General features: G+C 21.3%; 8 protein-coding genes across 8 annotated transcripts; 3 read left to right on the forward strand and 5 right to left on the reverse strand.

The window, feature by feature from the left end:
* Nucleotides 1-6,914: 6,914 nt before the first annotated feature.
* SRAE_1000186100 (Signal recognition particle receptor subunit beta) lies at nucleotides 6,915-7,664 on the reverse strand (the record flags this gene model as incomplete). Its single annotated transcript, XM_024648868.1, has 1 exon — nucleotides 6,915-7,664. The coding sequence occupies one exon, from the start codon at nucleotides 7,662-7,664 to the stop codon at nucleotides 6,915-6,917; it is 750 nt and encodes a 249-aa protein (XP_024502802.1).
* Nucleotides 7,665-7,846: 182 nt separating this feature from the next.
* SRAE_1000186200 (Hypothetical protein) lies at nucleotides 7,847-8,153 on the reverse strand (the record flags this gene model as incomplete). The annotated part of the gene is made up of 3 exons (XM_024648869.1): nucleotides 7,847-7,938; nucleotides 7,989-8,092; nucleotides 8,137-8,153. 3 exons carry the CDS (start codon nucleotides 8,151-8,153, stop codon nucleotides 7,847-7,849), a joined length of 213 nt encoding a protein of 70 aa, XP_024502803.1.
* A 648-nt stretch (nucleotides 8,154-8,801) lies between these two features.
* Nucleotides 8,802-10,599, forward strand: SRAE_1000186300 (Reps; the record flags this gene model as incomplete). The annotated part of the gene is made up of 2 exons (XM_024648870.1): nucleotides 8,802-10,299; nucleotides 10,349-10,599. 2 exons carry the CDS (start codon nucleotides 8,802-8,804, stop codon nucleotides 10,597-10,599), a joined length of 1,749 nt encoding a protein of 582 aa, XP_024502804.1.
* Nucleotides 10,600-11,418: 819 nt separating this feature from the next.
* Nucleotides 11,419-12,999, forward strand: SRAE_1000186400 (Aldehyde dehydrogenase NAD(P)-dependent family and Aldehyde dehydrogenase domain and Aldehyde/histidinol dehydrogenase domain and Aldehyde dehydrogenase, N-terminal domain and Aldehyde dehydrogenase, C-terminal domain-containing protein; the record flags this gene model as incomplete). Its single annotated transcript, XM_024648871.1, has 2 exons — nucleotides 11,419-12,591; nucleotides 12,700-12,999. The coding sequence occupies 2 exons, from the start codon at nucleotides 11,419-11,421 to the stop codon at nucleotides 12,997-12,999; spliced, it is 1,473 nt and encodes a 490-aa protein (XP_024502805.1).
* A 4,846-nt stretch (nucleotides 13,000-17,845) lies between these two features.
* SRAE_1000186500 (Hypothetical protein) lies at nucleotides 17,846-20,449 on the forward strand (the record flags this gene model as incomplete). Its single annotated transcript, XM_024648872.1, has 1 exon — nucleotides 17,846-20,449. One exon carries the CDS (start codon nucleotides 17,846-17,848, stop codon nucleotides 20,447-20,449), a length of 2,604 nt encoding a protein of 867 aa, XP_024502806.1.
* Nucleotides 20,450-20,846: 397 nt separating this feature from the next.
* Nucleotides 20,847-21,182, reverse strand: SRAE_1000186600 (Hypothetical protein; the record flags this gene model as incomplete). The annotated part of the gene is made up of 2 exons (XM_024648873.1): nucleotides 20,847-20,927; nucleotides 20,967-21,182. The coding sequence occupies 2 exons, from the start codon at nucleotides 21,180-21,182 to the stop codon at nucleotides 20,847-20,849; spliced, it is 297 nt and encodes a 98-aa protein (XP_024502807.1).
* A 145-nt stretch (nucleotides 21,183-21,327) lies between these two features.
* On the reverse strand, nucleotides 21,328-22,077 carry SRAE_1000186700 (High mobility group box domain-containing protein; the record flags this gene model as incomplete). The annotated part of the gene is made up of 4 exons (XM_024648875.1): nucleotides 21,328-21,417; nucleotides 21,464-21,628; nucleotides 21,668-21,980; nucleotides 22,019-22,077. The coding sequence occupies 4 exons, from the start codon at nucleotides 22,075-22,077 to the stop codon at nucleotides 21,328-21,330; spliced, it is 627 nt and encodes a 208-aa protein (XP_024502808.1).
* Nucleotides 22,078-22,222: 145 nt separating this feature from the next.
* SRAE_1000186800 (Dolichyl pyrophosphate Man9GlcNAc2 alpha-1,3-glucosyltransferase) lies at nucleotides 22,223-23,768 on the reverse strand (the record flags this gene model as incomplete). Its single annotated transcript, XM_024648876.1, has 3 exons — nucleotides 22,223-22,968; nucleotides 23,122-23,192; nucleotides 23,233-23,768. The coding sequence occupies 3 exons, from the start codon at nucleotides 23,766-23,768 to the stop codon at nucleotides 22,223-22,225; spliced, it is 1,353 nt and encodes a 450-aa protein (XP_024502809.1).
* Nucleotides 23,769-24,368: the final 600 nt, after the last annotated feature.

Genomic DNA, 24,368 nt, shown 5'->3' on the forward strand with positions numbered 1-24,368 from the left:
ATTAGTAAACAGTATACAAAGTCTATAAATTAAAAGTTATTTTTAAATATATAAAAAAAAATTTTTAATTGTCCAATATAAAATAATACCATGGTTTCAGGTGAAAAAAAAAATTATATATAGGTAAATTGTCTAAAAATGTAAATATTTTATAAATTTTTATGTTTATTTAATAATAAATAATAAGTTAAAAATATATTTATACTTATAAATATGTCATTTTTAATAAATGTTATGATATAGAGATTAAAATATTGGTAAGAAAATATAAAAAAAATAATAACTATAATTTATAAAAAAGAGTAGATTTAAAAATAAATTCCAGTAATATTATTATATTATTAAAATCTCATCATAATCCAAATATTATTATTATACTATAAAATAAAGAAAAGGATATATATATAAAAAGTGAAGGTAAATTAGAAATAGATAAAATATAATAATATTATAGTTATTGACAACATAATTCAAACAATTAAAAAACAATTGAGTTTAAAGAATAGTAGTGTAACAGAATTAAAAGTTTTTTTTTTTTTTCATTGATTTGTCAAGGGCAAGGGCATTCTTTTAAGATAACATAAAGATGTTTTCAAACTTTTGACTGTATTGATTGATCAGATAAATAAAACTTGCCATATAATAATATTTAAATCAATTTATAAATACATATATAAATATTATATACAAAAGACGAATGTATATAAATGATTTAATAATATATAATAAGTAGTTTATAGAAAGATTTAGCTGTATCAAAAAAAAAACAAGATGTTGTTAGAAGGAGAGACCAACAATTAAACATCTTCTTGATTCTTTGTTTAAAAGTATCTAAGAAAATATTTTGTATGACTTTTATTTATAAATAAAAAAAAAATGTAATAAATGTTTATTAAAATTATATGAGATTTTTTATAGTTTTACCCTGCAAAAAGGTAAAATATTTTGCAAATAAAAATTATTGTTTATAATTATTATGTACTTTAAAAATATACTATTATTATGAGAAATTAATATAATTAAAAGATGAAAAAGAAAAAAGTTAAAGATTTATATATACAAATATTTTTTTTTTTTTTTTTTGAAATGTTAGTATTAATTTTTTCCAGGAGATTTATTTTTGTTAAGGTCATTCAAGCTACATTTTAACTACATAAAAAGAATAGAAATTGTAAAATAATTTTTATAATGAATATAACTATAGAAGTTAACGGGTTTAGGAATGTCGAAAAAATGAAGGATATTTAGATAAATTTCAAAGATTAATAGTTAAAGTGTATTAATATAAAAGAATTTGATAATAATAATTATAAAAAGATAATTAAAATATTTCAATATGTTTGTAATTTAAAAAAAAAAAAAACTAAACAAATTTTTTTTTGAATAGTAATATTATTATTTTCTTTTAATATTATATTAAAAAAAAAGTTATTAATAAATAATTATTATACATATTAGAAATATTTCTTTATAATAATTTTCTTTTGTAATAATATAAATAGACAATATGATTTTATATAAAATTACAATATGAATAATTTTTTTCATCTCATTTAGTTGCTTAACATATATCATTAGTTATATGAAAATGGTTTACTCAAATATGTGATACGCAAATATACGTAATTTTATAAAAATAAAATTGTGATATATGTTGTGGTCGAGAAAGATTGTTATAATGGACCGAAGTGATAAGTTTTATGGGAACGATTTGACAGAATGTCAAAAAGTTTTGGAAAGTTCGATCAACATATTACGATAGAGAATAAGCTATTGTCAACTTATATATTTAAAATAGTATGATAAGGAGAGAGGATTCTTTTTAGTAATAGTTGAGTATTGAAAAAGAAAATTGTAGAGAATTTATATAATTTGCCACTTATTTAGGTTTTAAATAAATATAAATAAAAGTATTGTAACATTTATACCAATCGTATGATTGTCGTGATTATAAAGAACGATATAATTTGACAGTTATATTTGTTAATTATATATACATAATAATAAGTAAAAAAAATTTTTCATCATGAAAAATATACATAAAATATTTAAAAGTTTTTGTAAGAAAATATAAATAATATATTAAATATATATATATAAGTACACTATAAAGATATTATATTGTGGTACAAAAATTATAATAGTTTATTTTTATCAACTATAATTATTTTTACCAAGAACATTTTATGTAATTTAACACTACTTTAAGTTGTTTTTATTTAATAAAAACATTATAAAAAAGTAGACCGTTCAATTATGTCAATCAAAACATTACCCAATAAAATTTATAAGATATATAAATCTTTAACTATAATATAGTTTTAAAAAAAAAATTTTTATATATTAGATATGGTGAATGAGTCAAAAGAAGAGAAATATAAAAGAAAATAAATAAAAAAATATTTAATATAAGATTTCGTCCTTTTTTTTTTTTTTTATTTTTTAAGAGAAGTACTATCACGATCAAATTATCTTAGGTAGACATATACTTAGTTGTATTTATGTTTAGTTAAATTATTGTTAAAAAAAAAAAATTCTTGATTTTCAAAGAGTAACAATTATAAAAAAAGATATATATATATACTTATCATATATGATTAATATTATATTAAGATATTTTAAAACATATAAAAAAAAAATAAATATTTCTTGACTTCAAAAATCGTTTCATATTAATATTTTGAAAGGTAATATGAAGTGATTATTAAGATATTGAGTGTTTAAAAATTATGAAAGTATTAAAATACCCATCAAAAAAAATAATATATATATATAATTTTGTAAAGAAATTTATAAAAAGTTTAACCTCTTTTAAATCTTATGTCGATTTTAATTACCATAAAAGATTCTTTTACACTATTGTTAAATATTCAAATAAAATAGGTAGATTAAAATTTTTTGAAATAAAAATATTTAAAAATAGATTGTGTGTATTAGGACAAAATATTAAAAACGAAAAAAACATATATTTTTCTTAATATATTTATATTTTTAATAAATTAAAATAATTTATGATTTAGAATTGTAATAATTAGTTTATCAAAGTAAGTTAAGTATTTATAAGTTTAAATATTTTGTCTTTACTTAGCTACTTATTTTTCTGAAGTTGTCTTGTTTATGTAAATAGAAGATAAAGGTGATATAAAATATGTTAAATCAACAATATTTTGTTTATGATTAATTATTAATTAAATTTACCAAATATATAAATAAATCATTGGTATGGTAAATTATTTTAAAAGAAAAAAATAAATTGAATATTAATCATCATAAAATTGGATTATTAAGTTTTAATTAGAAAATAATTAAATTGTATATTTAATTTAAAAAAAATTTTATACTTTTATTTTAATGTTATAAAGTGTAATGAGATAGAAAATAAAAATTATTTGATAATAAAAAAAAAATTCCATGAAATTTAGAAAATTTATTTGATTTTGAATTAAATGTATTTGAATGGGGAAAAAAAATTTAATATTATTATGATTTAAAGAATCAAAGAATGGAGTAATAAATTATTAAACTTATAAAAAAAAAATTATTCTTTTTTTGTAACGAAAAAGGGTTAATTAAAATAAAAAGTAATTTTTATCATTTATTACTATATAAATTTTAGTAAATGAGCATTTATTTATTACTATAAAAACTAAACTTTACATTAATTATGTAATATATAATAAGTTGTTTATCTCTTTATACGGTTAACTAACTTTATAATAAAGTAAGAAGCATATCATGTTACAATGATTAAGTATTTAAAAGATTAGAAGATTTATTTTACTAATTCTTTAAATATAAACTATATGATTATTTAAATGAAAAATATAAATCTAAAAGTTATTCTTATTAGAATTTTTAATTACTAATTACTGGCTGTTATTTTTCAATTTATACAAACCATCTACTTTATGATCAGGCTTTGTATACTTATAATAAACAATCATCTTTAATATTTATTATAATATAAAAATTCATCATTATAAACAATTTTTGTAACTAAAAATATTACAATAAAATTGAACCTGTAATAATATTATTTTCATTATCAAATATATTTTATACAAAGTTTATAATTAAAATATAAAGCTTTTTTTAAAAATTTTTATAATAAATAATCATAAATATTAAAAGTTTTTACATTGATGTTGTTTTTATATTTAATAAAGTTTTAAAAAATAATTAAACATTATTTAACATTAATTTTGCACAAAATACCATATATATATGTATCAGTAAAATATTATTCTTTGCAATTTTAAAAGTTATTAAATAATTTTTATTTATTTTATATAATTAAATTTATATTTAATTACTACAAATCAAATAATATAAATAATTATGATTTATAATACAAAATCTCTACACTTTCAATTATATTATTTTTGGTAAAAAATTTTTATAAACATACTTATTTTTAATAATAATTTTTAATTAAACCAATATTATATATTAATAGGATTTTGATTTAGATGATAATATTATTCATAGTACTCATCAAGAGAAGCTCTATGTCAAAAACCAGTATAAAATAAAATTATATCCAGTACATGATTCATCTATTCTATTTTTTTTTTATTAGCACATTCCTTACCAATTATCAAATTAGGTTGTTACCAACATATAAATCAAAACTCAGAGTAACAAATACCTAGTTAATAAAAACGTAAATAAATATAAAATTATCTCTGTTAACATAATTATTTTTCATAGATATACTTTTTATTCCTGTTATAATTATTATTTGATTTTTTTTTAATAATAATTTTTCAAATTATAACCTTCTTTTTAAATGTTTATCAAGGTGGTATCAAATAATAATTTTTAAAATATATGATGTTGGTTGTTTTAATTGAATGAGTATTGTATTATTTATTTTTGAGTTGTATAAAAATAATAAGAATTTTATTTTTATTATTTTTATAGAAGTGTTATATGTAATTAATTGATATGTCATAGAATCGTTTAAATACCGCAAGTTTACTTATTTTTAATATACAAAATGTAAATTGATGTTTAATTAAACATAACATTATCAAAAATGCTATATATAAAAATTATAGTGGCATTTATCAAATTGAAAATCATTAAATGATGAAAAAGTTATTTATCATAAAAAAGTAATACATTTTAAGAAACTTCTAGTTTTTTTAAAAATTAATAAAATAAAATTTATCAACTAGAAGAATATTTACTAAAATTCTTACCTCATTATCAAAAAGAATTTTGTTAATGAAAACCGAATAAAATTAGTACATTAGATGCTCCCCCCTTTTTAATTCCAAAATTGTTATTGAGGCTTCTGTCATGTACCTGAACCAGTATGTTGACATTTTATCAATTTTTATTTCTTTACTCATACTTAATTTTACAGTAAATTCTTTTTTTTTTATCACAGAATCGTCATCATTTGAATAACTATTACATTTTTGAAGAATGACGAAACATTATGCCTGTCGTAATTTTAATAAAATTAACAATTTATAATACATAAATTAAAAGCAAAAATTTTTCAAAAATAAAAAGCAATAACTATTTAAAATTTATAAATTTTATTATTCTGAATGATAAAATAATTAAAAAAAAATTGAATCATATCAATAAAATTTATTCTTCCATTTTTTATAAAGTAATAAAAAAGACAACTTTTTTCACAATAATTGTTCTCATTTTTTTCAAATTTTTTTAAAAATTATAAACTTCCCTTAAATATTTCTCAATGTGATGTCAAATGATATCAAAATTATACTTTATCTAATGACTTTATTTGAATGATTATTAATTTTTTTTGGTTTTATAAAACACCAAGAATATTATGTGTATTATATTTATAAATATATAATCCTTTCAATACCAAAAAATGCACTTATTTTTAATGTATCGTTTTTTAGATTAATTTTTAATTAAGCATGCTATTTTTAAAATTATAATATTGTTTTTAATTTTAATAATATATTAAATTTAGTAAATTTTAATTATTAGTATAAAGAATAATCTTAAGATTTTTTTATCAAAAATTTTATTTTAGAAAGCAATTTTTTGGTTAAAGTTTGTTTTAAGTATACAAAATTTGTAGGTCTACAACTTTGTCAAGATTTAAAATGTTAACATATTATAAAAAAAAATTAAAATTTATTTACATCATTTAAGTTAATGAATATGATATTACATTTTGAAATTCTAATGATGATAATATATATAATAGGTAGATTATTTTTAATGATTAAATATTTTTATTTTTTGCTAAAAATATGGTCATTGTAGAAAGAAACTTTTTATAAATCGCCTTTCATAACTTTAAATTTTTTTTTATAAACAAATTTTTATATTTTTGTAATCAACAAATCAAAAGTTAAGAGTTAAGTAGATTATTTTTAGTTTTATAATTTATAATATTCTGATGAAGTTTATTTTTGATTATCCAAGAAAAATATTGATGTATGTAAATATTTATAATTTAATTATCATAAACAAATACATTTGTAGTAGGATAAGTAAAATAAATGATAAAATTTTTATATAACATATTAATTAAATCTTTATGTAAACACTTCTAAAATAATAAGTGTTTAAAAGTTTGTAGTAAAATAATATGTTTAATTGAACATAACAATATATAAGGAGTCACATTAATTTTATAAACCAAATTGTTAAGTGACCAAAAATTATAAAATTTGAGACAACTATAAAAAACTTGTCACATAGTAAATTCTTTGAAAATGTTTGTAAGTTAATTTAAAGTACAGTAAATGGAAACTAAAACAATATTTAGAAAACAAAAAGTGTTTTATATCATATTTTAGAAAAATATTTGAAATTAAAAAGTAAACATTTAAAAGAAAAAATTAACATCAAATTAAATTATAATTCTGGAAAAAAAGTATATATATTACTATATAGGAATACAAAAATAAATATTAATATAGATCATTTATCCATTGAATTAATAAAGTTACATCAATTTTTTTATCTGAATTGTCATCTATATTGGCAATTGTTTCATTAAAATTAATTTTTAACCTTGGTAAATCTTCCCATTTAAAATTTTCTCCTGTCTCTGTTAACAATTCACTTTTTTTTGTACCATCAGTCATATCTAAAGATGCTGCTCTTGATTTATTAATTAAGCCAAGATCTTTTTCTAATGTTTTTTCAATAACACTTTTATTCTTAGAAAGTAAAATATCCTGTTTGTTACAGGCAACAAAGATATCTACCGACGATTTTGTTTTAACTAGAATATCATAAAGTAACTCTGCAATATCTCGAGCCTGTTTTGTAAAAGTTGATGAATCAACAACAAAAATAATTCCCCTGATAGTATTTAGATCAGATGTTAGCCATCTAGCAAATAAACGAGAACGAAGACGTAATGTTCCTGGAAAATCAACCAATGAAATTTCTTTTGAAGAAGAAGGTATTTTTCCATCAAATATATTCTCCTGTATAGATGTGTATGATTGAATTTTCTTGTCAACACTAATTAATTTTGAAAATATTTGTGTTTTCCCAGAATCTGAAAGACCAACTATAAGAAATACATTACGACGAACAGAAGCTTTCTTAAAAACTAAATATGCAATTAAAATTGTAACAAATCCAATGCAAACAGACAATACCAATGGAAGTATCGTATAATCAAATCCAAAAAAAGGTGACAAGGTCATCTCTATTCTATAAAAATAATAAATCAAAACAAAAAAAAAAAATTTAATGTAACAAAAACAGATATTAACCGTTTTTTTTTTCACGATATGAAATATAAAAATATCATTTATTAGCAAACAAAACAATCTAGATACTAGTAAGAAAAAACAAGGTAAGTAGCAAATTTATTACTACAATCCAATTATGGTATATTATACATCTGTTTCACCTTTGGAGTTAAATTATTTTTTCCTTTTACTTTTTGAATTTCTTCAAATGTTGTATCTTTCCCAACTAAAAATATTAATAGAAAAATAAATTCAGTAAATAAAAAAAAAAGTTACCAGCTGGATCAAAAAAAACTCCTGAAAATTTTGGTGCTGCCCTTTCACGAATCCACACTTTTGTAGTACCGGAGATTACAGAAGCCAATCGAACAATTACATATCTATCAAAAAAAAATATTATAGAAATCAAACAATTTAAACTAACTTTGATTTGGGAGGCATTTTTAAATAATATACTAACTTACGTTGTAACTATCAAAAATTTTATTGGAAAAAAGCTTCTTTAAAAAAATCTTATAACGAATGTTTACACGTTCTTCTTATTGACAGCAAATCTTTCTTGATGATAATTTTTAAAATCTTTATTAATAAAGAAAAAAATACCTATCTTTTTACTATTCCCTATAAGCTTAATTGTATTTACTATTCAAAAAAGAAATTTAATTCATTTAACAATTCATACGTAATTTTATTACTAAATAAAGTGTAAACAAAATTTTACATTATATATATATTTTTTTTAAATTTAATGTTTTCTTATAAAGTATTTTTCTTATATTTTCAATGATTTTTCAATTTTTCTCATGTTTATTTTTTAGTTATATAAAACTTCTCAATAATTTTATATTTTGTTATTTTTTTAGTAGTTAACTTATTTACTAGAATTTCTTTTTAAAACTCAAAATTTATAATATATTTGTATAGGCAATAATTTAATATATTTATGAAAAAAAAAATAATTGGAATTTAATTGTGATTATATTTTTTTAATGATTTATAGTCTAGTTTTATTTTAGAGAAATATATTTTTCTATTTATTTGTATATTATTTTTAAAAGAAAATTTTATTTTTATATTTTATAAAATAAAATGAGTAATGCTTTAAAAGAAAAATTAATTTTGGAAAGCAAAACTAACCCACATGCTAATATTGATTGGAACCAAAAAACAGATAAAGAAGTAAATGATCGCAAGAATCAGAATTTGAATAAAAAAGATGACAAAGATGTTACATTTTCATCTAAAGAAACAAATAATTTAGAGAAGACATGGACAAATTTTGTTAATTCTACAGATGACAATTTAATTGATAATGATGATTGTAGTGTTAATTCAGAAAATAAAGATTTTAGTTTTGAAAAAGAAGGAACAAGCACAAATACATCCGAAAGTGAAGATGATAATTATTATGACTCTTCTTCTTTTTCATCTTCAGATGCAACAGAATCAGAAACGGAGAGAAAAAATTTATTATGTGATGAAGATGATTTAGAACATGAAAATTGTGATGCTGCATCTAATGTTCCATCTCCACCACCTTCGATTTCTACTCCACGACCAACACCATCACCAAGTATTTTTGTTATGACGGATGAACAAAAATCATATTATGAAAAATGTTTCTTGCACCTTCAGTCAGCTTGTAATGGTCCAAATTATCAGGCATCGTTAAATGGTGCTGTAAAAGGTAACTCAGAAATTGTTATGGATTTTTTTGAGAAATCTAAATTACCCCCAGAGGAATTGTCAAGAATTTGGTTATTGTCTGATGTTAATGAGGATGGTTTTTTAAATTTAGAAGAATTTTCTATGGCTATGCATCTTGTAGTGTTACGTATAAAAGGAGGAATAAAAATTCCCCAATCTTTACCAGATGAAGTAAGACCAAGAGAAGAAAAACCACGAGAGAATGAATTTAATGAAAGTTTGACAAGTAGTACAACATGTAGTAGTAGTATGGATGATGAATCTAAAAAAAGTTGGCAACAATTTGATAAGACAAATGATGAAGAAGAAGGTGTTGTAAATTTATCTGAAAAAAATGAAATAAATACTAATTCTACATTTAACAATACTATTATTGATGATTCAACTAAAGATATAACTGATCCAAGTTTAATGTCAAATTTTTCTAAAACACCACCTCTTATAGTTGATCAAACACCAAGAGCCAAAAAATTGTCAAGTTCTCCAACTAGTGTAGTTAAAATTTCTTCTCCAGTATTAGTATCCCCAGTTATTGATAATGATTTAATTGACTATCCTCTTCCCCCACCACGACCTTTAAATTTTAAAACTGGAAAAGGACATGGTAGAAGTGCCAGTTTAGATACGAATGCTTTAAATTCTATTTTAATAGGTAATATGTCACATAGTGAAAACGAATCAATTGGTTTTACTATACAAAAAAAGGCAATTTATTTAACAGAAAATAAAGAATCATGTAAATATTACAATGACGACAAAAATAAATTACTAATTAAGGATAGTTTAATAGAAGAGAAAAAGCGTAAATATTTTAACGATGTTTCTGTTCAAACGGACACATTAACTGATACTGACTTTGATCGTCTGGCTAAACAATTAGGTAATAACATTATATATATTTATTTTTTTTTAAAAAGTATTATTTTTAGATAATTTACTTAAATCAACTTCTTCTGAGGGAAATGTTTTCTCTGATAAATCAGATGAATTTATTTTAGATGAATCTAATTTAACATTTGAGGAACGTTGCCATTTACTTCGAAAATTTAATTGGCAATTAGAAAAAGAACGTTCAACACTTATTCAAATTAGACTTCAACTTCAATTACGTCTTGAAGAAATTGAAAAAAAATATAATGATGAAAAAAATTTAAATTCTGGAAAACCTACACAACTTTAAATGAATTTTTCTAGATATTTTAATACATGTATTTATGCATATTTACTTTTTTTTTGTACCTTATTTCGTAAAAGTGAATAAATAATTTATAAAAGTAAATCATTTTATATTATTCTAATTTTCTAGCCTTCAAATCTATTGTTAACACATTATCATCGTCTCACAATAATAATACAAACAACATACTACAAACAAAAAGGTTAAAAGTTAAGCATACGAAATAGTGTAATCTAGAATAGCGCATTTTTCTATTTCTACTCCAATATTTTTCTCGAGCGCATAAATTATTAAACGCTAATTATGCTTAAAAATGTCGATAACAAAATATTTGACATTCTGTTTTTAAATGTTGTTGTTTATTTTTCTACAGGTTTTTTGATTTTGATAAGTACAAAATCAATAATATGCTTTTATTACCATTATAATAAATTTATTTTTTTTTTAAAAACTTTTTTTATTTTAAATTGATTTAATATATTTTTATGTTAAATTATAAATATACTACAACAATAAAAAATAAATTATTATTTAAAAGTGACATTTATAAATTATTTTAACAATCAACTACATATAGAAGTCCATTCCAATGTCTATTTGTAAATTAAGATAAAGAACGATAATAATATTGATAACAATTTTTATATAAGCTAGAAAATTGTACACTTGTTTTATTGTTATCAACTTACTTTGTTATATTTAATTTAAAAAAAAACAGTTAATATTATTTAAACATTACCAATATAAATTATTGATAAACTATAAAAATTGTAAAATTATATTTCTTAAGTTAACAATTTTATTTTCAGAATATTTTAAAATATGAATTTCCAAGAAATTGTTAATAACCAGAGGGAATATTTTTTAAACAAAAAATGTCAAAATTTATCTTCTAGAAAGGAAACATTAAAAAATTTAAAAAATGCAGTTCTTTCTAATGTTGATAATTTAACTGAAGCAGTTTATAAAGATCTTAGACGTCATACTGATAATACCTATATTCTTGAAATAGCATCTGTCCTTCAAGAAATTGACTATTTTTTAAGTAACTTGGATGAATGGAGTAAAGATGAACATGTTCAATTAACACATATGACGGCTTTAGATACAGCATTTATTAAAAAACAACCAAAAGGTGTCGTATTAATAATTGCACCATGGAATTATCCTATATCTATGGTATTATTACCTTTAATTCCATGTATTGCTGCTGGTAATACTGCTGTCATAAAACCTTCTGAAATGGCTCCAGCAACATCAGAAGTATTTTATACCTTATTTACAAAATATTTTTCATCAAATGAAATTTATGTTGTACAGGGTGGTATTCCTGAGACAACAGAACTTCTTAAATGTAAATTTGATCATATTTTTTATACAGGATGTCCACCTGTTGCAAAAATTATTATGAAAGCTGCAGCTGAAAATTTAACTCCTGTTACCTTGGAGCTTGGTGGTAAATGTCCTGTATTTGTTGATAAAGATGCAGATATAAATATTACTGGTAAAAGAGTTGCATGGGGAAAATGGTTAAATTGTGGTCAAACATGTTTAGCTCCAGATTATATATTAACAACAGAGGATGTTAAACCAAAATTGGTTGCTTCATTAAAAAATGCATTATTTGAATTTTATGGTGAAAATGTACAATTGTCTAAAGATTATAGTAGAATTATAAATAATAGACATTGGAATAGAATATCAAATTTATTAAAAAATACCAAAGGTAATATTTTAGTTCAAGAAGGTACCCCTGATGAAAATGATTTATTTATTCCACCAACTATTATTGAAGTATCTAAAGATGATACATTTATGGAGGATGAAATTTTTGGTCCAATATTACCAATTATAACTGTTTCAAATATTGATGAAGCAATTGAATACATTAAAAATGGAGAACGTCCATTAGCATCATACATTTTTACACGTTCAAAAACATCTTGTGAACGTTTTTTAAATGATGTTATTTCAGGAGGATGTACAATTAATGACGTAAGTTTTAAAAATAAAATAACAATATAATTCTCTAGTTTTTTTATTGCCATAAAAATTAAATATGTTATTATAAAATATTAATTCTTCTAATTCTTTTTTTTTTAGGTCATCATGCACCTTACAGTTGATACTTTACCATTTGGAGGTATTGGAAAAAGTGGTATGGGAAGATATCGTGGAAAATTTGGTTTTGATACATTTACTCATGGAAAAGCTGTTTTAAAAAAAGGTTTCTTCTTAGAATCTTTAATGAAAATGAGATATCCACCAATGAACATAAAAAAATTTAACAATTTAAAATATCTCCAGAGTTTTCGTTTTCCAATTCCCTTATGTATACCTTGGTTTTCAATAATTAGTGTCATAGGAGCATTCTTGGTTGGATATTTTGCATCAATGTTATAATATAAATAATTAATCATACAACACTAATTAAAAATTATTATCATTAATATGAAATTTGACATTTTACACTTAAATATTAACAAATATCTTGATAATTGTTATAGACATTTCATTAATTGTCATCCAATTCATTTTATCTTTTAAGTACAATAAATAATTTCTCATTAAGGGATTGTTTGCAAAATTTTATAAATACAAGCAAATATAAGATGATTTCTAACCTAATTTTTAATGAAATTTTAAATTTAATTACATAAATATTAAATTTTAAAGTACTAGATTTCAGGGTAAAAAAAAAGTTCTTGTTCTACTAATTTATCAATTTTTTTTCCATACAATTATTAAATGTCAATCTTAAAATATTAATTTTTTTTTTAATAATTTAATTATTTCAATAATATTACATGATAATATTAAGTATTACATCTGATAAAACTATAGAAAGTAGAGTTTATTTATTAATTTATATTATAGTTAATTAATATTTAATATTAAACATACCAATAAATTTTTTAAAATTATATTAATAAAATTTTTTTTTTTTTAATATTTTTCTTGTTCCACATTTTTCTATAACATTTGCGGAAGTTGCTTAAATAAAAAAGTAATGTGCCCTTTTTGTTTATCTACACTACATATTATTAATTTAAATAGTTTTTTTAATAATAAGTTTTTAATTAAAGTATTAAAATATTAAACCATTCAATATTGTTTTAATGTATCTTTTTTTTAAAAAAAAAAAGTTTTTTTTTTATATTGTCCTTTTTTTTATATATTTACATAAAATATAACTATATTTAAAAAGTATTCTAATAAAACAAAAATTCATTTAAAAATCAAAAATTTGTATTAAATATAAATGTTTGTATAGACAGTATATATTTGTACTTTAATAAAATCATATATTATACTAAAAAATAATGAAACATTTATATTTTATTTTATTTTTTTAAAAACGTCATAAAATAGTAATTAATAATCAGTCATCACATTCTTAGGAATAAGAAGAAAATCTTAATGGCTGCCACTTGTTGAGTATTTAGAATTTTACATAAAAATATAATCTTTTATAATGTCAAAGACACATGTCATTACATTTACAGAGAAATATTTATTGATGTATAGGATTACTAATTTGCATAAAAATTAATCAATCCCATTATTTATAAAAGTATATAGAAAAATTTTTTTCTAAATATAATTAAATTAATTTTTTTTTTTAATATAATATAAAATAATTTTATTTACTTATAACTTAAACAATCAAAGTTTAATATATATATTTTTTTTAATTTTATACTTTACAATTTATATATAAATATATATATATTTAAATAAGTGCTCTTGTTTAATTTAAAATTTTAGATTGCTTGTTTGATATTAATATAAGTTAAACAAAAATTAAATAAGTTAAACAAAGTTTTAAATATTATAAAAATATTTCCAATACTTAATGTATTAAAAATGTAACATTTAATGTTATGCTAACTAAATTAAAAAATTTTAATGGTATATTGTAGTGAGTACTTAACAATTTTTTTTGAATGTCATTATATTTTACATTATGATCAGTTAATGTATACATCAATATTATGATATTTAAAAAAAAAAAAAATAATAAAAATTTTTAACCACACTATTGTATGGTGGTTTAAAATTAAAAAAACAAAGTTCAACAAACATTATTTAATTATTTATTGTAATCTAAATTTTGCAAAGTAAATTTTATTAAAAATAAACATTTGTTGAAGGAGAAAATATAAAAAAAGAAAAATATATTTAATATTATTTTAAAATTACTAATCTTTTATATATATATATTTTTTTAATCCTAAGAATATATTATATAAATATTTATATATTTCTAATATTCATTTTTATAAATTAAAAAAAAAAAAATTATCAAAATATCTATTTGTTTGGGATTAATTTTATTATATTATAGTTAAATATGTTAAATTTAGATTTAGCTTAAAAAACATATTATATATGTATAATATAATATAATATTTCATTAAATATAAAATACTTATATTACTTTAATTAATTATTATAATGATAAAATGGTATAAAAAATTTCAAGTCATAGATTAACTTTTTAAATAATGTTACTTTTTTTTAATATATTTGTAATTTAAATTTTCATACAATATACTTCTCTTATATTATTTTAACATTTAATTATCATTCAATAAAATTGTTGTTAAAAAGTGAAACATTAATTCCAAAACATATTAATCTTTTTTGTCATAGACTTTAATGATACTTTTATATTAATTCATCTATCATGTCTTTTATCACTAAGAACAGGTACATTATCTATTTAAAACTCTTCTATAACCAAATAGAAAATGCACGTTTTAAAAGAGTTTATTGGTGTTTTACAACGTGTATCCATGTGTGGATGAATTGTTAATTTATTAACTTTAATTTTCATGCTTGTGGCAAATATTTTGATGGATACGTGTGGTGAATGATTGTTTCTATAGTTATAATGTCCTTGTCAATAATTTTAGATTTGTTACCCTTTATTTTTATTACTATTTAACATTATGATCTTTTATAAATTTTTATCTTGTTTATTTTTATTTTAAAGTATACTTAGATCGTTAGTGGATTATATGACGTAGGTGAAGTTCCCATTTAATTTATAATTTATACTAGCATTTATTCCTTCATTATTTTCAATGTTATCATTAAATTATTATTTAACCTATTCAGGTCATTATTTTTTCTTACATAAATATATAGTGTATGAATGAGTTTTAAAAAGCCGTTAGTTTAAAAATGTGAGACGCTTTCGAGTTATTAAATTTTAATATATATATATATTTATAATATCTATTTTATATTAAATTGAGAATTAAAAATATAAGATAAATAAACATTAAACTTAAATAGAATTTTTTTTTTTATTTTATGATACAAAAAAAAGGAAAAACTTTAAAGTTATAAATTGAGAATTATTTATTAAAAATTTAGATTAGTTTTTTTTTCCTAGAAATAAAATAAAAATATGTAATACTTAATAAATTTTTTTTAATGCATATGATACATTACATGTACTTACTAGTATCTTATATGATCAAAAATAACTCTAAGAATTTTTTTTTTTATTTTTTTTAAATATTTTTAATGTTTAATTTACATGATAGATAGGAATTTTCCTATATACTTTTTTTATCCTTTATAATACTGTTAGTAGAAAAAAATATTTTTTTAGCATTCTAAATTTATACAAAAATATCATATTTAAACTATACAATATGATTAATGCTTTTTCAATGTATTGACATACATTCTTTTAAAAATTATACTATTTTTTTTATTACAAAAACATAACTAAAATATTTTATTATCTTTTTATTCTAGTGAATGCTTTGAAATATTTATCTATTTCATTTTAGTTAAACAAATTATCATATTTGATTGATACCAGCTGTAAAATTATTAATATCTTTTTTACATCAATTACTTTTTTTTTTCTTAAACTTATATTGTTGGTAATTGTACGCTAATTTTAGTTTTAAAATTTATCATTTCATTTTTCTAGAAATTTTCTACTTAGAGGCAATTAAACCACATGCAAAAATTTGATTATATCAAAGTAATGCACATTTTATTATTTGTACTTTATCTTCAAAATATTTGATTATAATATAACAATTACACATCATTATAAAATATTTTTTGATTGTACCTTCTGATAAGATATTACAAAGATCTATGATATTGAATCATTGAAAATGAAATACAGAGTTGAAGTGATACGTATAGTCTGAGTCAATACTCACTACATTCTAGCGGTCACATGAAAATATTTCAATGCTTTGCATTTTAGTTATGTCATAATAGTATGCTTCAAATTAAAAAAGGTAAAATTTTTAAAATTTATTAATCAGCTACTATGGATACCTACGTAAAATTAAAAAGAAAAAACTTAATAATAATATAATAATAATTAAAATTTGATATTTAATATTAGTAATATATTATGCTTTCATTATTCAAATGATATAGTGTAAAATAATGTTTATAATTGTAACGATTACTAAATTTTTTTATATAAAAATACTGCTTTACAACATTTTAAATATTTTGGATCTTTTTTATTTTAATTTTTTTAAAAAAAAAAATTATTATAATTCATAATATATTATAAGACTATAATATTTCTAATTCTCTAAGTTAGGAATGCCTGTTGTTTTATCCTATCTTATCTGAAACATTGTATACATATTAATTAGTATAACTATTAATAAAGAAACTATATCCTAGTATTTTTATTTTTTTTTACAAAAACATTATATAAATATTTTTTTTTCTATAACTTTTAGTCTTTCATTGGGATGTAAAATTTTTGACATAAACTTTATAGTAGAATTAAAATAGTAATATTTCATCATAAAATATGAAAATAATTTTTTTTTTTAAATATTACATGAGAAGAATATAATACGTGTATTTATTATCATAATAAATATTCATAAAGATGGATCTAACTTCAATACTATGAGACAAATAGAGATAAATAATATTTTACTTAACATAATTTTAACGATTACTTTGTAAAATTTTATTTAAAAAAACGTTATTTCATTTTCTAATATATTTATTTTCTTTAAAAAATTTTTTAATTCTTTTTTTTTTTCAGGAAATTAGCTAAAGGTATAATCATAAAACCACCATTTCAGGCATCTTATATTTAATTAAATTTTTATCTATAAGAATATTATATATAAGCTTGTTGTAGATTATTATATCAGCATCGTAAAATATATTTTAATGAAGCATTGGAAAATCTTATATTTATAACTATTAACTATTTTTATAATTATTGGCATCAATGTATTCAACCAATTCTTTTTCCACTTTTCCTCATATTACTGGTACAAATTTTAATTTAATACAAAATCATGCAAACCAAATTCAAGGAGTTGGAACTACAAATCAAACACCAAATCAAAATATTCATACACCTGGAGGATCTCATCAATTGCAACAACAAAATTCTATACAAACAGGGATTACAAATTTACACAATTCATTAGCTTTAAATGGAAATATCCATGGAAATACTGTACAAAATTCTAGTATTATAGATTCTAGTTTAGGATGGCCACTCTTTAATCCATTAATTAATGTTCCATATTTTGATCTTGAAACATACGGTAGTGTTAATTTAGATGCCAATTGTAGTCAACATAAAAGTGGTGTTGATTTGCCTTTACATGATATAACAACATTAAGATTTTTTTATAATTTTGGAGTTCATCAGGCAAAAGAAATTTTGCTAAAACAACAAGCTTTAAAAAATACAACATCATCGAATGCTCAGATAATAGCTCTGGTACAACGAGCTCAACAACAAAATGCTAGTAATCATCAAAATGAGAATGGGGGGACAAATATTCTCCAAAAACATCATAATATTCCTACAACCATTCCACCAAGTATTGTTATTAATCATAATAATCTCCAAAATAATTCTTTACCTAATAATACAAATTCTCTTAATATCATTCAGGGTTTGCAATCACAACACAATAATATTCCCTCAATATCTGCTCAAGCTTTAGCATCAATTTTTGCTCAACAATCAAAACAAATACAAAATTCAATAACTAATCACCCATCAACAAATTCTTTTAGGATGAATATATTAAATAACATACAATCTGAACAATCATCAAATCAACTAAATTATGATAATCTTCTTGTTCAAAATCTTCTTGCTGTAAATAATAATTCAAATAACTTATTACAACAACCATCAGCAATCAATCACCAACAATCAGCAATAATTCAACAAACTTCACCTCCTATTCATTCTAATATGAGTAGTTTATCAATAGCTTTAGAAGCAGCGAAAAATGGGCATCATGGTGCACAACATTATATTCAAGAATTAATAAAAATGCGCAGTGAAAATCCAACAATGAATTTATTCTCAAATAATAATGAAAACATTGAAGCACTACAAACAAGATCTATAAATAGTCCAAATATACCTAAAATACGTGGAAATAATTTTCAAGTTAATTCTAGTCCAAAACCTTCAATATCGGGTGATTCAGAAAAATCTATCTATCAACAATCTAATGTCATCAGTAAACCTATTCCTTCAACTTCCTCTAATCAGGCAATTTTATTTGAAAATCAAAATGTTAATTCAAATAATATTACAAATGTGAATACAACAACACAATCTTCTAATAATGATATAAAACAAATATCTATTTCAGAAAAAACATCAAATGTAAATAAACTTTTTTCTCAATGTAAAAGTTTACTTCAACATAATAAAGATAATTCTAATTTTAATCATACTGCTGATCAATTACCAATGGGTTCTAAAAGAAGAACAGAGGAATCAATAAGAAATATTCATACAGATGATTTAAATGTTGGACAGTTTATACTTAATAATGAAACTATTAAAAATTCTAAAACTATTGAAAACGAGTATAACAATTTATTAAGAAATGATGATAAAAATAAAAATAATAAAGAAATATTACCTAAAACAACGATGGTAAATACAGATCAAAAAAAAGATTTTCTTGGACAACAAAAATTGTCAAATTATGATAAAACACCTACAGATGTATGTTCATCCAAAACTAAAAAAACTGTTGATTTTAATGAGGAATCAAAAAATATTAATACAACTTTAACTCCTGCTACAGCATTATTGGCAGCCACAGAAATGCATTATACTCAAACATTTGCAAAAAATAGAACTGAAAATAATGAAATTGAATCTACATCAAATGAAAATTCCTATCAAGTATCATATATAAAAAATTTGACTGATCAAATAAAAATTGAAAATCAACAAGAAATGTCAATTACAGGATCTCAACAAAATTCTAATAAACAATCACTACAAAATCCAATTGTTCCATCAACTATAGGTACAAGAGTTAATAATCCAGCTAATAATTTACCGGAAACTTTTGTAAAACCAGTCAACAATAATCAAAAAGACCAACAATATGTAGAACAACCTCCGTTAGCTCCATCATTAATGATAAACTTTTTAAGTTGTTATGTTAGTCAATATAAAAATCGCCTACATAGCCATGGTACTGCACTCCATTTAGATGATCATGGAAATCCAATTGATTATTCGTCAAGACCATTTGATCCTATATTTAGAAATGCTAAAAAAGAAACAGGAACAACATTAGAAACACTACAACAAGGAAGTACAAGTACAATGCCTGAACTAGAGACTCCTATAAAAGAATCTGATCTAGTATCTGAAGCTCAACAATCAGTATTTATAAAAAACACTCAAAACTCAGTTGATATGAATAGAGAAAGGATAATTGAATTATCTGCTAGTAATTCAACTAGTGTTGGTGAAAAAAGACCATACACAAATAACGACTTTTTAAATCCTGATGAAAAAAAAATCAAAGTGGTAAAGAATGAAGATACTTAATTTAGAAAGACTTTATTTTTAATATTATTTACATTTAGTAATATTTCTAGAAATATTTAATTTAAGATACAAAAATTCTGGTTTAAATAGTTATATTTGCCATATATAAAATTTACTCTCAACCAACATTATTATATTGTTACGTTATAAATAATTTTTTAAAAAAACGCCCTATTAAATTGTAGAATTCTAATTATACTTCACTTAAAATAAAAATATTAAAAACATAAAAAAAAAATAAAAAAAAAAACTATATATTCAATACACTTACAAATATTTTTGAAAGTCACTTTTAATTGTCAAGAGAAATTTTTATTTTTAGCTTAAAACATAAATGAGAATGATAACACATCTATTTTGTATTGATACAATAAAGTATTCGATAGTTGTCCTATTTTTATGAAGATATTGTAACTTTTGGTGCAACATCAGCTTTTTTATTTGATGGCTGTGGGACACGAAGACTCATCATATCAACCTAAAAAAATAAAAATATAACAAATCCATTTATACTTACTTCCTTGTCATAAAAAGACCATTTGTTAAAATTAAGATATTCAATACATTTATAATCTTTAAAATCTTGTTTATACTTTAATCCTTTTTGTTTAAAAGCATCAGCATGTTCAATACCAGTTGTACCTGAAGGTGCAGCAGAAATTGATTCTTTACCTCCTGATAAAAATCTTTTAAAAATAAATTTAGAAAAACTGCGTGAACTTTGTACAATCATCTACAAATTATTAGAAAAAATAAAATATGATGGAAATATAAATATTGAGGACAGAAGACCAAAAATCAGTAACAAGAATCGTCTCAAGAGACCTTTAATACATAAAAAAACTCAGAAAAAATAGACAAACAAAAATAAGTAATTTTTAAATCTCATTGTTATCAATCTTTTTCAAATATTCATCCTTCTTTTTATTCCATAAATCAAATGCTTCTTTGCTTTGACGTTCTCTTTCCTTAAATAAATAAAAACAATTATTATTAAAGGACAAAATTAATTACCTGTCTTTCGTTTTCAGGTAAATTCTTCCACATTAAAGAAATTTTTTCAGTGTTTTCTGGGCTAACTTTTTCATTAGGATTATTTTTGTAGTATTCTTTAACAAATTGGATGAAAGCATTAACTGGTTTATCCATACCAATAGCGTTGACAATTTCAACACGTTTCTGAGAAGTATTATTAAAAATATGTATAAATATTCTTACCTCTTTTTTAATTGCCTTCAATTTTCTATGTTTTCTTTTCTCACGTTTTTGGTGTGCCTCTTGAATCAACTTATCTTTTTCTACCTGTGATAAACTCTCAAATTTCTCCTTATTTTCTTCATTTAACAATGAAGCTTTCTTTGAAAACATTTCTTTTACTGTTTCACTTTCCTTCTTCCACTTTTCTGAAAGTTCTTTTATTTTTGAAGTACTACTTCCTTCTATCTTAGCAATGTTTTCAGAGATATACACAGCAAATCCTGACCTATTCCCATAACCTGGAATTCTCGCATTTTTTGAAACAGCTTCAGCTCTATACCAAAAAATCAAACATATCAATTTCTATCTTACCTAAAACAAGTGATAGTCGTAGTAAACGAACGTCTCAACAACATAAATGGTACAATCATTTCAAATAAAAAAGTGATATAGTTGTAAAAAGAATTTTTTTTTTTACATACAATGTCACTATAAAAATATTTTGGAGAAATGATTCACAAAAATCATATGTCTTAACACTCGAATAAAAGGTCAATAATAAAAGAAAAATAAAGTTTATTTATTTTTTTTAATATTTGAATATTTGTCTCTTGGTGAATTTTCATCAATTAGATGAAAAAGTACAAAAAATACAATAAAATGGATAAAAGAATAAGTTGCTACAAATAATTGATAAATATATGGATATTGTGGTATGGTGGGAAGAAAGAATGTAGATAAAGCTATTATAAATCCAGTAATAATACTACAATGAATCATAATAATAGTTCGATTTGAATAATTTTCATTTTTGGTAATCCACATAAATGAACAATAGTAGGCAAAAATAATAAATATAGATTCGGGTATATTGTCCACAAGTAACAAAGGATAAATACTTAGACTAGAAATAATAAGAAACCACAAAGCAATGATATTGTCATAAGGAATGAATAATGTCATAATTGCACCTGGAAATAATATTGATTTTTCATGAACATGAAATGAAAACAAAAAGAAAGCCATTGAACAACAAAATAATGCCCTAATCATATTGAATTTAGTTGTACGTTTAAATAACATTACAAGTGATGGAATACAAAATATTAAAACACATGCTGTACATATTGGAACCATTAATTCATGAGGTATATGTCTTAGTTTCCTGAGAAATACAGACGATACACACCAAAAAGTAGCAACTTTGTCTTCAAATAAACCACGACTGACAGGAAATATTCTAGATATTACATGCTTTGCGTTGTCAATGTTTTGAAAGAACGGGAACCACAGTAACAAAAATGATAAAATTGTAATGATACCTATTAAACATAAATTTTTAAAAGATTTTAAATAACACATTTTGCCATCATTATTATAAATTCGGCATTTTGATAGAATATACACAAAAAATGGAAGTGAGTAATACAAAGATATTTGTTTAAAATTCAAAGACATGACAAAAAGAAAGGCACCGCCAATAAAATTTTTTTTGTTTAGCATAGAAAAAGCCCATATTGTTAAACCCAATGCAATATGATTGTACCTTAAATATTAGATAATTTTTACAATAAAAAACTACTTACTGAAAATGTCCGCAATCAATTAAAAGTAAACAAGGATACAACAACATAGAAAGATAGTTTTTCAAACCATTGTTTGTTCCCGTATTTTGAAAAAAAACCAATGATGTACCATAGATAAATATATTTGATACAATAACACTAGATCTCATGAAAAATTTGTGATTTAATTCATTATATCCATGAGAAACATTTAATGCTACCCAATCTTTGTTTATTTTGTTTGATAAAAATCCAAGAAACCAACTATGATAAGCAGTCAATGGTGGATAATCAAGACCCCAATACGACAAATTATTATTTTCTGTATTTCTATACCAATCAGTGATAGGTAGATGATATGTTATTTCCATCCAATGTCTTTGTGCTTCATAGTCTCCAAATTTAGGGGAGTTGTATTGTCCGGAATACGATGAAATTGAAATTAAAACTTGAAATACAAAAAAAATAAAAAGTGATAATAGAATTATTTGAATTCTCGTAAAATTATATCTTGATTCTACAACACATTCTGCACTACCTTTTTTGACAGAAGACATTATGATAATCAAAAATCAACTATTTTTTTTCCATATAATTAAAAATAATGTATATTTGGAAAATTTCTCTTGGAGAACTATGTACCTACAATTTGTAAAAGTATTCCTTCACAGGAACGAAGACAATTTTCATTTAATAAAAAAATAATGTTTTATGACCGTCTAAAATATAAAACCCACAACTTCCGACCACTTACAAAGACAAAAGGAACATACCATACAATGGACGCCAGAAATAAAGAGAACTCTCTCCCACACTAGAAAAAGACATTAAAAACTTGTGGTAGAGAAAACTATCGTCACCGAAAAACTTGCACGTCTAGATTATTATGCAAAGTATTTTTGCATTCAGTAGATATTCATACATTTTTAGAAGAATTCACAACAAGGTCATCGAATTCACATTAATACTAGTGTTAAAAAATTTATTTCAGTATTTTTTATTTCATTGAAGTATAAAAAAAAGGAGAAGTATTTTACAAAAAAAAAACCAAGATGTAAAGCAATCTGACCGAATTTCGCTATCGGGTAAATATTATGATTTCCAAGTGCGAACAAAATAAATTATAACGATAAAAAATTATTAGGAAAGCATTTGAT

The sequence above is a fragment of the Strongyloides ratti genome (assembly GCF_001040885.1).
Source record: "Strongyloides ratti genome assembly S_ratti_ED321, chromosome : 1".
Classification (NCBI taxonomy): domain Eukaryota; kingdom Metazoa; phylum Nematoda; class Chromadorea; order Rhabditida; family Strongyloididae; genus Strongyloides; species Strongyloides ratti.